We start from the raw sequence: 16,666 nt of genomic DNA on the forward strand, positions 1-16,666 counted from the left end.
CAGGTCATGATCTCAGGGTCCTGGGATCGAGTCCCGCATCGGGCTCTCTGCTCAGCAGGGAGCCTGCTTCCTCCTCTCTCTCTCTCTCTGCCTGCCTCTCTGCCTACTTGTGATTTCTCTCTGTCAAATAAATAAATATAATCTTTAAAAGAAAAAAAAAATCTACAAGAAAGTGCAAGGATGAACAGTTTACAAATGGGTGTGGTTAGGTCTTTGAACCACTCATACATACATTTTTTACTAATAAGTTTCATTTTCAGTGGCCTAAATCAGAGTCCACTGGGAAGTTCATGAGTGCATCCAAATGTCTTATTGGGAAACTAATCTCAACAGACACTTTAACAAGAAATCAGCCACCATTTACTGGAATTAAAGTTTAAAAGAGAAGCTTTTGTTGGAAATTTAGCTTCCAGCTGGATGGCTATGCTAAACTGAGTTGCAAAAGCAACAGCCTTCCTTGCTTCCAGCTAAGCTCACAGCCTCCCCCCTTCTTTACCTTCTATTTCTGAGTCACTGTCATTTAACGATGGGATGTTGATGAGCGTTTGCTTGCTGTCTCTCAACACCACCAGCTGAAGTTTTCCTCTTGACTTCTCTATCAGTTTTCGAGCGTCCGTTAAAGACATGTTCTCAGTTACAGTTCCATTTATCTGTGTTCATGAGTAACAGTCATGTTACATGCAATACAACTACACACAGCACAGTGAAACAGGAAGTTTTTATTTTCCCCTTCTAAAAGTGTAAAGTCTTCTGCTTAGTTACTCAAACAGACATGGGCTTTAGGATGACTGACTAAATAAAAATGAAGTATCCTTCAAATTAAATATGACCCTGTACAGCTGGATCCCAAATACAGGCACAAGAGAACTATGGTGTACTGAAGTTACTGTGCTAATTTATTTAGCAGAGTAAATAAGACAAGCTCAAGACAGTGGATTGGTTTACTACTGGAATGTGTTTCCTGACTAGAGAGGTTTATAGAAACTTATATTAAACATTCAGCAATCAAGACTACCAGCTCTCCCCTCATCTTTCCTTACTTTAGGGAATAGGAGCTTAAACTTTAAATAAATGGGGAAGAAGAAGGAATTCATTGAGTTTTTTTTTTTTTTTTTAACTGACACTACAGTATTAAAAATCTCCATGTCTGCTTTTTGTGATAAAAATCTCACCTTACTGGCCCCTCCCCGCTTTTGTCTTACTACTTTCTCCCATCTCAACCAAGTTTCACTATGTCAGCACTCAGATGTGAAATTTGGACTAGAGAGCCAAACATGAATTCAGTTGTCTTCTCCCCTAGTACTCCCACCTTGAGAATTATGTCTCCTTCATGCAGGTTGCCGTCCTTAGTTGCCAGACCAGTTCTGGTCATTTCCTTTATGAAGATCTGACTCCCGAGCCGAAGACCGTATTCTAGGGGACAAACATACATATTTCATCCACTTGTTCAGAATATGTAGTCTGGTTTTTAGGTCAATTTAAAAATATTTATGAAAAACTGATTTTGCCTGTGGGACATCCTGTAGGACAACTAGCCTGGACTCACTGAAAAAATTAGTGTCATAAAAAATAAGAGACAGAGGGATTGTTATAGAGTTAAAACAATATAAAAACCAAATGTGATGCATGAACTTTTACTAGATCCTAGATCCACAATGGGACGGGGGAGCGGGGGATGGCAGTTACGTATTTTGAAGCAACTTCAAAATGAGCCGTACTACAGTATATTAAAAGGGATATTAATGTTAATTTTCTTAAGAACCGGTAATGAGGGGCGCCTGGGTGGCTCAGTGGGCTAAGCCTCTGCCTTCAGCTCAGGTCATGATCCCAGGGTCCTGGGACTGAGCCCCACATCAGGCTCTCTGCTCAGCAGAGAACCTGCTTCCCTTCCTTTCTCTCTGCCTGCCTCGCTGCCTACTTGTGATCTCTGACTGTCAAATAAATAAATAAAATCTTTAAAAAAAAAAAAAAAAAAAAGAACCAGTAATGGCATTAGAGTTATGTAGAATGTATCCTCTGGAGATACCTGTTGAAATATTTAGCAGTAAAGGGCCACCCTTGCAACTTACTTTCAAGCAGTTCCCAAAAAACCACGGAGAGACAGTAGTAGTGTGGGAAAGGAGAAGAAGAAAGGGGAAAAAAGGAGAAAGAAAACAAATGTGGCAAAATGTTAGCAAATGGAAAAACTAGGTAAAGGCTATGAGTATCTGCTCTAAAATCAACACTTAACATTAAATTGGGAACAAAAAAAAAATAATAATTCAGTACATTTCAGTAAACATGTTCTGCTGACAGCCCTGTTGCCTACAGGAAGACACTGCCAGTAGTATTCCCTTCATGTGTAACGCATGAGATGTGTGGTGTTTGCACTGAAAATATTTCATTGTGCAAAGGAAAAGGGTCATTAAACCAAGCAAAGCAATAAAGTTTTTAACTAAAACTAGCGTATTCTGGGGGTTTATGAAATCTGAATTGCTCTTAAAAGAAAACACACTCTATTTTAAGTATGCGTATTTTAAAGTATTTTAAATACTTTTCAGACTCTTCTAATTTTACTTATGAAACTTGTAAAAATACCTAACTTTAGGATAAATGTTGGTTATTTTAGGAAGGTACCACAACCTAGCAGGTTTTAAAAGACGCACATTCAAATTTTATTATTATTGTTCTGGACTCAAAATATTTTAATTCCAAAACAAAGTAACTTTCTACCATTTAGAAAAGTTATGAAGTAAATTTAAAGACACTTTTTTTATTCAACTATAATTAACATGCGATGTTATATTAGTTTCAGGTTTACAATATAATGATACAACTATTTTTTTTATGATTTTCTTTGAGGGAGGGAGAGAGAGAATGAGCACAAACAGTGGGAGGCAGAGGGAATAGCAGACACCCCACTGAGCAAGGAGCCTGATGTGGGGCTCGATCCCAGGACCCTGAAATCATGACCTGAGCTGAAGGCAGATGCCTCACTGACTGAGCCACCCAGCAGCCACAATAATATAATTTAAAGATTCTATTTTTATTTATTTATTTATTTGAGAGAGAGAGTGAGCAGGAAGGAGAAGGAAAGAAAATCTGAAGCAGACTCTGCGCTAAGCACAGAGCCCAACACAGGGCTCCATCCCAGGACTGAGAAATCATGACCTGAGCCAAAACCAAGAGTCAGAAGGAAGCTCAACAATTCCTCTATCCTCTTAAAAGCTGCAGTCTTACTGTAGAGTTGCAGATAGGTTGTTAACTGGTGTATTTTGAGGGCATCTCTTAAATGGAGGGAAAAAAAAAAAAACTTGAGCAGTTTCTAAGACATTTACCAGCAAAGCTGTCTGGTGCCCATGAAATGTAGCAGCAGGCTATATAAACGGATCATATTTTTCTTAGTCAAAATAAGTCTTGCCTACTGCTAGATTTCTTTAAAGATCAATTTTTGTGCAGCCCTAGCCGGTGATAGCTAAATTACTGTGCAATCCTAGCAAACGGTGGCAAAAAACCTTAAAAAAAAAAAAAAAAGAACGTTATTCCCCCAATGAATTCCAAGTTTAAATAATAAAATGGCCCAGGAGGAGTAAAATTTTATCTCAACAAAGGTATGTAAGCCCCTTTTATCCTTGATAGTATTACTAAGACCAGGCATGACTTGGGCAATCTCCTACAACAGTAAAGATCTTTTCAAATTGTGGTTTACAACTCATTAGTGAGTCTTAAAATCAATTCAATAAGTCATGAACAGCATTTTAAAAATTTAATGTAATGGAAACTCTCAGAACGCATCACACAGAATAAGTTCTGTTCCATGAAAAGCTTGTTCCAGTTTTTGATAGGGAGGTACATCCATGACTTGCAAAATGTGGGTCTTTCTATGGCGGAAGGAGAGGAAAAGAGAAAGAAGGGGAGAGGCGAGGAGGAGAAAGAAGGGGAGAGGCGAGGCAGAGAAAGGGGAAGAGGAAAGCTTGAAAAGCATTGTCTTGGGTTAACTGAAAAACCTGGGGTACAAGTCCTATAGAATGTGCATCAGGGCTCTCTGAAGGAGGTCTCGTGCCAAGTCATTCCCAAAATTTCTCTACAGTCCACCCTTCAGTCTGGGAGCAGAGCTATTTCTACTGGACAGTTCCTGGGAGCTGATGAATTAGTATGTCATTACCAGTGGTTATAAAGATTCTATAGAATCCTTAAACCTCCTAAGATGCACATTACTTACTGATAGTGCAATCTCTATTTCTCCTTTGTCTTCTGGGACTGGTCTCTACGTACCCCATTACTCACGTCCCTGTGTTATTCAGGTATTGTGATGGGTATCTAGTTCTATCATTCGACCTTGTGGTGTTCCACTAGAAGTAAAAAAATAAACCCTTTCCCTTTCTTTCCTCAGACAAGCCATTTGAAATCCAAGTTCCCAACCTAAAGGGCAAGAAGTTCCCTCTGCATTCTGGGGTGCTCTTCTTTTCGTCTTGGAAGAATTAGGGAACAGAAGGAGATAAGAGATAGGTTCCAAGTAATTTAAAAAGTCAGAACCAAGAAGTGATGTAAGGAATACCTCTGCACTGGCCCTAAAGCCCTGTTCATTCACCTTCGTGTTTCCGATCATCTGCTTCCAGGAGATGGGATTCAAGTTCTGGCTCTGCCACGCATCTACTGGCTTCAAGATCCAAGCAAGTCACTTCCCATCTTGGAGTTTAGATAGTCACCTAAACTACAGGTACCACTGGCTTCTCTAGCTGCCACATGGGGCTTTATCGAATTTTGGAGGAAATGAAAGGTATGCAAGTGCTCCCAGCAATGCATCGTGGGACAAGCAGCCTGGGCTAGGGCCCACCTCATCTGTGGGCATGCCAAAACCTCTCTGCCCTGTGGTCCTCCCCCCTGTACACAACAGGAAGTCTCCTACCTCCACACAGGGTTCCGGTGAGGACTGAGAGTATTTATGCAGCATAGGCCAAAACTCAAGATCAGCTAGAGTCCTATCTACTCCCATGGTTTCACCACTTAAACCACACCAGGCTCACCAGGAGAGCTTGCTAACACAGACTCCAAGGGCTCTCCCCAGGGTTTCTGGTTCTGTGGGTCCCGAGCTGGGGCCCGAGAATCTGCATTTACTACAAGGCGGTGCTTAAGCTGCTTTGAGAACCCCGGCCTAGGAGTTTAAAGGTTCATTTCAGCAGCCTGGCTCTGCCATTACTGATAGCTTTGTGCAAGTTAATGAACGTTTCTGTGCCTCACTTTCCCTGTCTATGTAATGAAGATGTAAGAAACTCCCACACGAGGTGGTCATAAGGAAGAAATGAACCAATCGGTGCAAAGCGTTTGGGTCAGTGCGTGGCACACAGGAAGTGCCACGTAAGAGTTAGCTGTTGTAACGGTGCTTTTCCACCTCGAGCACGCCTACCTTCGTTTGCTTTACTTTTCATCAGAAGGACCCCGATGGGCCTGTCCGAGTCGGACTGGCCCGCGTGGTCCGGCCGCCCCCTCAGCTCAGGGCTGGGGCTGCGGGAATGCAAGTGCTCGCGGCTGCGGCTCCGGGGCGCCGAGTACCGGGCATCGGGCTGGGCCCTACGGCCATACTCTGCCTCTGGGCTGTAGGTGCGGTCATAGCCACGGTCATAGCCCCGGTCGTAGGCCTGGTCATACTGGTCATAGGCCCGGTCAGTGCCCCGGCCGAGGCTGCGCTCTCGGGACCGCCCGTAGTCATCGTGGTCCAAACCCCGCTCCAGGCTCCGGCCACGGCTGCGCTCTCGGGCCCGCCTGCAGTCGTCGTCGTCCAAACCCCGCTCCAGGCTCCGGCCACGGCTGCGCTCGCGCTCCCGGCTCCGCGCCCGCTCGTGGGGACGCCCCCTCTCCGGGCTGTCCTCCCAGCTGCGGCTGCGCCCTCCGTGGCTGCTGCGCCGGCTCCTCTCGCTGTACCCGCTGCGGGCACTTCTGCCATCAAACTCGTCCATCACCTCAAAAGCACGGTCATCCTCATCGATGGGTGGGCTGCCCTGGGGCGGGGCCAGCTGGACCTTCCGGGGCCTCTTGACCACCTGTCACCCAAACAGCGGGGATGCAGGACAAGGACAATTAAATACAGAGAATGCAGTGGCTAAGAGCCCAGTCTGGTTCTCCTGTTAGTAACTCTCTGTCCCTCTCCACTCACTAAGCCTCTGGTTCCTTGGGGGGAAAAATACCCCACAGGGTTGAGAATAAGACAATGAGTATAACTAAACACAGTGCCTCCAAAAATCTGCTTCTATACTCAATAGCATCAAGGAACTGTAAATCCCTAAGTTAAAAACCTCCAGAAATCGAGACATTCTAGATAAAACTGCCTAGATTCATCCAGAAGTCAATGTCATGGGGGGGGGGGGGGGTAAGGACCCTTCTAGATTAAAAGGCACTGAAAAGATAAGGACCCAGTGCAGTGATGAGCTCTGATTGGATTCTGGATGGGGAATAAAAATCTTATCAAACATGTCTTGGGATGTGGACTGGATATTAGATGGATACTTTAAAGTCACTGTTAATTTCCTTAGATAGGATGATACAGTGTTCTAGTGATGTAGAAGAATGTTCTTATTTAGGAGATGTGCACTGAAGTGTGTAGGATTGACACTGTCATGTCTGTAACTTTCTTTCAAATGGTTCACTAAAAAATATGCATTTGTATACATAGAAAAATCGAGTGAAGATGGTAGAATATTAATACTGTACAAGATATACTGTTTATTACACTAATCTTTGAACTTCTCTGTTTGAAAATTTCATAATGTATCATTGGGGGAAAAGAAAAATAACCGCATACCCGGTACCTCCCCCCAGCACTGCCTTTAAACATACTGTATTTCAATTTTCGCTGTAAGTGTCCATTTGCCTGGCTGGAGTAAGCACCCCTTGCTCAGGCTCAGGAGGCATCTGGCTCAAAGCTGATTCTCATCCAGTGTTTGCTGAATGAATGAGTGAGCAAACAAATGAATGAATGCTACAGACTGCCAGTTATCTCCTAGGACAGTCTAGTTCATTAAGACATGACAGTTCTTGTTTGGGCCTTTACAAATAGGTTTTGAGCTGGAATATATCTTCTATATAAACGCTGTCTTACAAATGTTCTCGCTCAGTCTAGTTAATTCTCTTAGGATTGTCTAATCTGGTTCCTGAGATAAGAGAATCACTGAAAGTTAGGAAAAGGATGAGGAAAAGGCAGGGAGAGCTTACTTACATCTTTACATCATCCATAACGTCACCCCAAAGTAGAGGAAGCAAGAAATTAGCAGTCCCTAAATTATGTAATTCTGTCAAGCCCTTACAAGCAAGTGGTAATTTTCCTCTGAGCATAAAAACCAGACGCTATTAAGGCAAGCGGAAAACAACCAGGGCTTACAATGGCAGCGATCTTCCCACTCTTTCTCAGCTGCTGAACAGCAAATGAATGGAGCACGTCCTCCATGGGGGTGCCATTAACCATGACCACCCTGTCATTTTCTCTGCAAACAAAAAATAAAAACAAGACCTGAAAAACTCCCATCTAGTCACTGTAAATCACTTATTTAGGAACACACAGAAGCAGCAAATTGACCCCAAACGCTTAAAGGACTCAGTGCCTGATGATTCCTGAGGCTCAGTCAGTCAACTCAGTGTGAGCCCTTCCCAGGAGGGAACTCATGAGCGGCTCAGCCCACTTTTGACACTGTCTACTGGAAACCAGCAGGGGATGACCCCCCCACCAAAGGGCTCCTCCACGAGGCACAAAAGGAACTTCTGCACCAGGTCCTCCCCCGCCGCAGGTGCACGGTGGGCTTCAGGAAGTCTACCAGTAGCCCCCAAAGCAGGCTGATATCCACCTGTGTCTTTCAGGGGAGGGGAAGAGATCAGGAGTTTGCCTCTGATTATCAAAGAAATTTCGAGGTCATTCAAAACTTCTTACCTCATCCCAAAAATTATTTTTTAATTCTACACTGCTCTCTGCATGAAAGACTGCTGACTTAGATATGACCATATAGACATGAAACGCCAACAGAACCTAAACTTCTGAGCTCTCTAGCCAAGGCAGTCATATAATTAATTTTAGCTTCTGCCCTGAGAAATTATCTGGAGGGAATTCAGATATGCATCTTTTAAAATGGTGTCATCTGTTCAGACCAGAAGGCTGGAAATTGGAAAATCTGTGTTTTCATGTACTAAATCTTCCCAATTTCCACATTCCTCTTACAAATCAGATCATCATTAGGCCAAAGTATCCTCACTGAATTCTGAATGAATGATAAGGTGAAATAAATACAAAGTGATGAGGGTAGGAGGGAAAGCATGCTGATTTTGTACTTCAGATTCAGAAATGACTCCTAAGCCTAGGAATGACAGCTGGGTCCGTTATAACCATTTCCGTGTGTAAATGACTGCTCTCCTCCCTCCAAAGTGTGGATATTTCCAAAGGTTCAGGGATTGTTAAAACATGGAGTGTCCCAGTATCAATTCTTGCTTAAAGACTTTTCTTTTTTTCTTTTTATGATTTTTAAAATATAAATTCAGTTAATTAGCATGTAGTGTATTATTGTTTCAGAGGTAGAGAGTTCAGCAGTTCACCAGTCTTACATCATACCCTGTGCTTACTATATCACATGCCCTCCTTAATGTGCATCACCCCATTACCCCATTTCCCTGCCCTGCTCTCCTAAAACTTTTCAATTTATGTAAAAACTCCTTTTTTTTTAAGTGCACGCCACCACCCCCTCCCCCACCCCACGCCGCCTCCAGCCAAGCACCCTGTCTAGACCCAACCATCGGGGCCGGCAGGGGCTGTGGCTGGGACACAAGGACACTCACTGAAGCAGCCCATCAGCGGGCCCACCGGGGAGCACGTCTGAAATGACGATTGACGTTTCTCCATTTTCAAAGTGGGGGTTGTCTCTGCCTCCAGACACTGCAATTCCAAATCCTCTTTTGGAATCCTGTTCATTGGAGTTAAAAGAAAAATTTTTTTAAAAATCCCTCTTCCATAAGTGGCTTTCAGGATTTATTATAAGCACTCAATAAAAGAAAGGTCAGACCAATAACAAGAGGCAGCTCAGGAACAGAGGCTTACAGAAACAAATGAGAAATGAAATAAAGCACCATCATGGTCGGCTGACAGGCTTATAAAGGGAAATTCCTCATCTAAAAGAAATAGTCTTGCGAAAAGCCGTAAAAGATGGATAGTACAGACTGGAGTTATCAGTAGAAGCTGGCAGGGGATGGGAAATAACATCTGTCCACACCAGGATGTGCTTTTCAAATCACCAGTCACACTGTTCTCATATCCCGGCCTGAGCTGGGACAGCTTCGGTCACAACTGTACCTGTGCTAAAACCCCATTTTTGAAGTATACCTTTAACTTTCAAGTTAGGTGAACTGTGGTTTCATTTTAACATAGGATGACCAAAAAAGTAAACGGATTTTAAAGATAAAGTAAATTCTGAAGATAATAAACTTGGTTTTAAGGCCTTCTGAGAGAGCAAAGCATTAAACTCCTTCCTGCATGAAAGTAAGACAGAAAGTCTAGATGAATTACATCATGATTGGTCTAGAAATGCAGAGCAGAGAACCCACTTAATACATAACCCTAACCCATTTCAGTGTTTAAAAAGCTAAGCTCCCTGGGTACTTGGCTGGCTCAGTCAGTGGAACATGTGACTCTTAAACTTGGGGCTGTGAGTTCGAACTCCAGGTTGGGTGTAGGGATTACTTAAAAATAAAACCTTTAATAAAGCTAAGCTCCCTAGGTTTCATCTAGATGATATGGCTAGATGTTCTTTTAATTATAAATCAAGGTTGCTTATATAGACATGTACTCAGAGAATAAAACAAAGTTATGTCTTCCCACCCCCACCCCCGCCATGGAAGATTTCCCACATGGGACCCACTGTGCCAACTAGAGGCAAACAATTAGCAATACCAAACAGGCTAGCCGACTGTCCCTTAATTACGTGTCTTCAAATGGGGCAGCACCATCACCTGGGTAGCTGTTTTATACAGAGGTAGCTCCATCCCTATACTAGTCCTAAAATGTTTCTCACCTTCGCCCCTGAAAGGGGCATGTGAAATGCTGGTGGCAGGGTGCAGAGAAGAGTCAGAAGAGGACTAAGGTTAAAAAGTAAAACTCAAGGGGGGAAACCAGGAGAAATGGTATTATGTCACTGCTCTGAAAGTCTGGGCACCTAAGCACTGATCTGGGTTTTTTTCTACCAGGATTAATTTAATTCATGTATACAGGAATTAACTTTTCACCAAAGTCAGGGTTTGAAAAGTTCACGGTTCTCGGGACGCCTGGGTGGCTCAGTTGGTTAAGCAGCTGCCTTCGGCTCAGGTCATGATCCCAGCGTCCTGGGATCGAGTCCCGCATCGGGCTCCTTGCTCAGCAGGGAGCCTGCTTCTCCCTCTGCCTCTGCCTGCCATTCTGTCTGCCTGTGCTCGCTCTCTCCCCCTCTCTCCCTTTGATAAATAAATAAAATCTTTAAAAAAAAAAAAAAAAGAAAAGTTCACGGTTCTAAGGAAAACTCTCCCTCTGAGGAACTTACAGCCCCTCTAGGGACTTACAGTCCAGAGCCTGGAGGTATTCAGAGGAGTACTAAGATCCCAGCAGAGCCCACAAAAGTCACACGGATGCTGACGAGGGCAGCTGACGGAGAAGACCTCAGGACTGGTCAGGTCAGCCCAGGCGCACACAGATCCCACACCGACTCTCGGTGGCTGTGCTTGTTTCCAGTAGGACTAACACCTATCATGCCTACCTCAGACTGCTGTCAGAAGAATAAAAAGGAACAGAGCCAACATTTATTAAGCAACTACTGTGTGCTAGACTCCATGTACAAAAGCTGTTTGTATGACCTCATTTACTCAAGAGGAGCAGTAGCTCTGAAGTAAGTAACTCATATTTAAGTGAAATACATTTATTTCTTTTTTTTTTAAGTTTTTTTTTTTTAATTTATTTGACAGAGATCACAAGTAGGCAGAGAGGCAGGCAGAGAGAGAGGAAGGAAAGCAGGCTCCCTGCTGAGCAGAGAGCCCGATGTGGGGCTCGATCCCAGGACTCTGGGATCATGAACTGAGCTGAAAGCAGAGGCTTCAACCCACTGAGCCACCCAGACGCCCTGAAATACATTTATTTCTGATACTACTACTTTCAATCCCATGGGCAAGAGGGGAGGATTTTTTTAAAAATCTGATTAAGTCAGTACCTCTTAATATGATCACGAATTGGGCAAGGAATAGACAACCCATGTCTCCTGACTGCTAAACCAATGTTCCAAAATTCAGTTTGGACTTCATGTGTTACAATTATGATAAAAGTTGGGGTACCTGGAGCACCTGGGTGGCTCAGATGGTTCAGCACCTGCCTTCAGCTCAGGTCATGATCCTGGAGTCCTGGGATGGAACTGTGTCAGGCTCCCTGCTTAGTGGAATCTGCTTCTCCCTCTCCCTCTCCCTGCTCCAACCCCTGCTTATGTGTGTGCTCTCCCCACCACCCCTCAAATGAATAACTTAAAAAAAAAAAAAAATGGGGGCGCCTGGGTGGCTCATTCAGTGAAGCGTTTGCCTCCAGCTCAGGTCATGATCCCAGGGTCCTGGGACGGAGTCCTGCTCTGGGCTCTCTGCTCAGCGGGGATCTTTTCCCTCTCCCTCTGCCTGCTGTCCCCCCTGCTTGGGTGCACTCTCTGTCAAATAAATGAATAAAAATCTTTTAAAAAAAGCTATAAAAGTTGTAGAAGCTACCTCAACATCCTTAAGCAGTACAGGTTATTTCCATTTCTCCGCTCCTTTTCTCTCTTTTTTCCATAACCTGTTTTGTCTGGAGATCAGTGAATGCACTAAACAACCTCTATGATTTTCTAGTACACAGACCTTAACCAAAAAATCGTAATGTGCAAATCTTTTTGATAATGTAGTAATTACTGCCAGCTACAATGCATCATCCACCTTAAGGGGCAAAAACTATATTTGGGCAAAAATGAGTAAGATCCGGGCGCCTGGGTGGCTCAGTGGGTTAAGCCGCTGCCTTCGGCTCAGGTCCTGGGATCCAGCCCCACATCGGGCTCTCTGCTCAGCAGGGAGCCTGCTTCCCTCTCTCTCTCTCTCTCTGCCTGCCTCTCCGACTACTTGTGATTTCTCTCTGTCAAATAAATAAATAAAATCTTTTAAAAAATAAAAATTAAAAAATGAGTAAGATCCATGACCTACGAACTCAAGGACACGACTGTAGCATGTATTGTACAGCACTCACCTTTTGTAGGGTCACCGTGTACTGTTCCCATATCAGTTCTTCCATGCCTGGAGCCTGTTTTAAAACAGTAAGACCAATTTGATTAAAACCACAAACATTTCAATGCTAGAAATAAAGCTAGAAATGAGAATGTCTCAATATCAAGTCCAGTTCCTACATTCCACAAACCAAAAAGACGTGGTAGTTTTTAGGAACACCGTATTACCTATTTTTCACACTCCTTCAGTCCAATGGCAGTCTTAATAATACTGGAAAATTAGTGAAATCCATAATAAGAGATATATAAATATTAAGTGTTGAGCTTTATTACTATCACCACTCCAAAACAACCATTATAAAATCCCTCAAAAAAAAAAAAAAATCTAGAGTTTCTTTTTTTTTTTTTTAAAGACATATTTATTTACTTGAGAGAGAGAGCCAGCATAGAGAGGCAGGGAGACAGGCAAAGGGAAGGGGAGAGAGGGAGAGGAAGACAGAATCCCAAGGAGACTCTGCTGAGTGCAAAACCCAATTCGGGGCTCCATCTCGTGACCCCGAGATCACGATCTGAGATGAAATCAGCAACTGGACATTTAACCCACCCTGAAATCTAGAGTTTCAAACATATATATATTTTTAAAGATTTATTTATTTACTTATTTGAGAGAGAGCGAGCACATATACAGGAGGTGGGGAAGGATGAGCCAAGGGAGAGGGAGAGAGAATCTGAAGCTGACTCAATGGAGTGCAGAGCCCAAGCTGGATCTTACAATCCTGAGATCATGATCTGAGTCAAAACCAAGAGTCAAACAGTTATTTTTATTTTATTTTATTTTATTTTATTTTATTTTTTTAACCACTGTTCCCTCCCTTCCTGTCAAGGGTGATCTCTTAGGCAAATTTTACACATTTTTATGTCTAAAGGAATCCTTAGCTTCCTCAAAGAGTGCCCAACTGGGTATCCTCTTATCCATCAATACTGCCAGACGTGAAAAGAGGAAAATGCCTGCATAAGTTGATGGAGGCTTCAGTTTCTGACAATATTCCAAAACAGATGTCCATGAAAGCCTGAAAATGGTAGCTATCAGTTGAAAAATACTAATAATAATCCTTTAAATGCAGGCTGACTTTGAAGAGAAATCCTTAAAGTAGAAATACCAAGAAAGCTCAAAGCCAGAGAGATAAACCAGCACTGAAACAGGCATTTACACAGGAGGCCAGGAAGAGAGATAAAATGTAGGACCCAAATAGGGCAGAGATTAGATCGGACTGGACGCATAGGGGAAAAAATATCATTAGGCTCATGGAGATGGCAGGGACCCATGCCTTGCTCATCCTTGACTCTGAGCAGAGTGGAAATAACTAAAAATATCTCCCTAGAGAATTCCTATCAACATACCTGTACTCAAACAAGTTTAGGACTACAACTTTTTTTTTTTTTTAAGATTTTATTTATTTGTCAGAGAGATAGAGAGTACAGGCAGGCAGAGGCAGAGAGAGAAGCAGGCTCCCTGCAGAGCAAGGAGCCCACTGTGGGACTTGATGCCAGGATGCTGAGATCATGACCCGATGCAAAGGCAGCTGCTTAACCGACTGAGCCACTCAGGCATACCAGGACTACAATTCTTAATACAAATGCGGCCACACCTCCTCAGAACACACTCAAAGTGGTTTTGCATGATAATGCCACACAGGTACACAGAGACAAATGCAAATTCTCACCAAGGAACACTAAAGCACAGGTTTCAGAGAATCCCCCAGGGAAGTATCTGAGAACCATGAGTTCACAGTTTGAATGCATACACACATAACAAGTTACCGTGAGTGACAGCTGAAAGAAAAGAAAACCGCAGAGTCAAAGACTGTAAATATTGGAAAGATCAGTCACAGACTCAAGAGATGTAGGTACAATATGAAGTTATCATAAGAAATTAAAAGGAGACAGGGTGTCTGGGTGGCTTAGTCAGTTAAGTATCTGCCTTTGGCTCAGGTCATGATCTTGGGGTCCTGGGATTCAGCCCTGCATTGGGCTCTCTGCTCTGCAGGAAGTCTGCCTCTCTCTCTCTCTCAATTAAATAAAATCTTTTAAAAAAAATTGTTTAGACACATAAATCAATGAAACAGAATAGAGAACCCAGAAGTGCACCCTCAACTCTGTCTATGATCAACTAACCATTGACAAAGCAGGAAAGAATACCCAATAGAAAAAAGACAGTCTCCTCAACAAATGGTGTTGGGAAAACTGGACAGCCACATGCAGAAGAATGAAACTGGACCATTTCCTTACACCACACACAAAAATAGACTCAAAATGGATGAAAAAACCTAAATGCAAGATAGGAATCCATCAGAATCCCAGAGGAGAACACCAGCAGCAATCTCTGAGACCTCGGCTACAGAAACTTCTTGCTAGACACATCTCCAAAGGCAAAGGAAACAAAGGCAAAAAATGAACTTTTGGGACTTCATCAAGATAAAAAGCTTCTGCACAGCAAAGGAAAACAGTCCACAAAACCAAAAGACAACAAACAGAATGGGAGAAGATCTTTGCAAATGTCTTATCAGATAAAGGGCTAGTATCCAAAAGCCTATAAAGAACTTCTCAAACTCAATACCCAAAGAACAAAGAATCCAACCAAGAAACGGGCAGAAGACATTTCTCCAAAAGATGTACAAATGGCCAACAGACACATGAAAAAATGTTCAACATCACTCAGCATCAGGGAAAAACAAATCAAAACCACAATGACATATGACCTCACACCAGTCAGAATGGCTAAAATTAACAAGTCAGGAAATGACAAATGTCAGCGCGGATATGGAGAAAGGAGAACCCTCTTTCTCGGGAATGCAAGCTGGTGCAGCCACTCTGGAAAACAGGATGGCGGTTCCTCAGAAAGTTGAAAATAGAGCTACTCTGCGACCCAGTAACTGCATTACTGGATATTTATTCCAAAGATTTAAATGTTGTGATCCAAAAGGGCATGTGCACCCTAATGTTTATAGCAGCGATGTCCACAATAGCCAAATTGTAGAAAGAACAGAGATGTCCATCGAAAGATGAATGTATAAAGAAGATGTGGTGTATACAGACACACACACACACACACACACACACAGGAATATTACTCAGTCATCAAAAAATGAAAAATTGCCTTTTGCACCGATGTGGATGAACTGGAGGGTATTATGCTTAAGGAAATAAGTCAATCAGAGAAAGACAGTTATCCTGTGATCTCACTGATATATAAAATTTAAGAAACAGAACAGATGAATATAGGGGAAGGGAAGAAAAAATAAGACAAAATCAGAGAGGGAAATAAACCATAAGAGACTCTTAACCATAGGAAACAAAATGAAGGTTATAAGGGGAGGGGAGTGTGGGAAAGAGGTAACTGGATGATGGCCATTAAGAAGGGCATGAGATACAATAAACACTGGGTATTACATAAGACTGATGAATCACTGACCCCTACTCTGAAACTAATAATACATTATATGTTAATTAAGTGAATTTAAATTTTAAAATAAAATTGTTTAAAAATTGTTTAAAAAGAAATTAAAAGGGGAAACTGGAAGTGTACTGAAAGAAAAACATCAAAAATGATCAAGCACATCTGGGGGGGAAAAAGTAAACAAAACTTTAGAAATAAAAATATGTAACTGAAATGGGATAAAGGATGGAGTGAACCACATACTACACACAGCTGAAGGCCATAAATGGAAGACAGGTATGAAGAAATTACACAGCCAAAAGCATTTAAAAAGTGTGATCTCCTAAAGAAAAGTTAAGATCAAGGAAGTCTTACAATGTGTCCAGTCAGATTTCCTGAAGGAGATGGTAAAGGGTACGGGGGAAATACAAAACTCAAAGAGATAATGGCTCTTCCAGAATTGAAGATTTTTCAGGTTCAAGAAGCCCAACACATCACAGGCAGGGTACATGGGGAGAGATGGGGAGAAAAACACTTTTAAATACATGATAATCCCAAAGCAGAAAAAAATGTAAAGACTTGAGAACACCTAGACAGGCGAGATAACCTATAAAAAAACAATTAGAATAACAGCTGACTTTTTTTTTTTTTAAAGATTTTATTTATTTATTTAAGAGAGAGCGAGCTCGTGCGCACAAGGATGGGGATGGGCAGAGGAAAAAGGAAACTCCCACTTAAGCAGGGAGCCCACGGCAGGCAATCCCAGGACCCTGGGAGCATGACCTGAGCCAACGGCAGACGCTTAACCCACTGAGCCACCCAGGTGCCCCTAACCGTGGACTTCTAAACAGCAATGACGGAAGCCCAAAGTCAACAGAATAATATTTTAAAAACAATGCATGTTGATTTAAAGGGCAGAAAGACCTTTTTTAATAAAAACTGGAAGAGATGATTACTCTAGACCAGCAATAAAACAATTTCTGAAGAATAGTTGGGAAAAAAGGACCGTAACACCAGAAGTAAGGCC

The 16,666-nt window shown here is 42.6% G+C and overlaps 1 protein-coding gene and 1 long non-coding RNA gene across 9 annotated transcripts in view; one reads left to right on the forward strand and one right to left on the reverse strand.

Annotated features, from left to right (window-relative positions):
* TJP2 (tight junction protein 2) overlaps positions 1-16,666 on the reverse strand; it is a 120,408-nt gene that overhangs the window by 23,705 nt on the left and 80,037 nt on the right. For all 8 annotated transcript variants that reach the window (XM_032306730.1, XM_032306736.1, XM_032306737.1 and 5 more), the window contains 6 exons: positions 12,227-12,280; positions 8,794-8,918; positions 7,355-7,457; positions 5,387-6,020; positions 1,310-1,413; positions 497-650 (listed from right to left, as the gene is read on the reverse strand). In XM_032306730.1, coding sequence (XP_032162621.1) covers positions 497-650; positions 1,310-1,413; positions 5,387-6,020; positions 7,355-7,457; positions 8,794-8,918; positions 12,227-12,280 — 1,174 coding nt within the window. The remainder of the gene's footprint in view (positions 1-496; positions 651-1,309; positions 1,414-5,386; positions 6,021-7,354; positions 7,458-8,793; positions 8,919-12,226; positions 12,281-16,666) is intronic.
* LOC116570109 overlaps positions 3,914-16,666 on the forward strand; it is an 89,448-nt gene continuing 76,695 nt past the window's right edge. The window contains exon 1 of the long non-coding RNA XR_004277286.1: positions 3,914-4,699. This is a non-coding gene — a long non-coding RNA (uncharacterized LOC116570109). The remainder of the gene's footprint in view (positions 4,700-16,666) is intronic.

This window comes from Mustela erminea, chromosome 12 (assembly GCF_009829155.1).
Source record: "Mustela erminea isolate mMusErm1 chromosome 12, mMusErm1.Pri, whole genome shotgun sequence".
NCBI classification, from domain to species: Eukaryota; Metazoa; Chordata; class Mammalia; order Carnivora; family Mustelidae; genus Mustela; species Mustela erminea.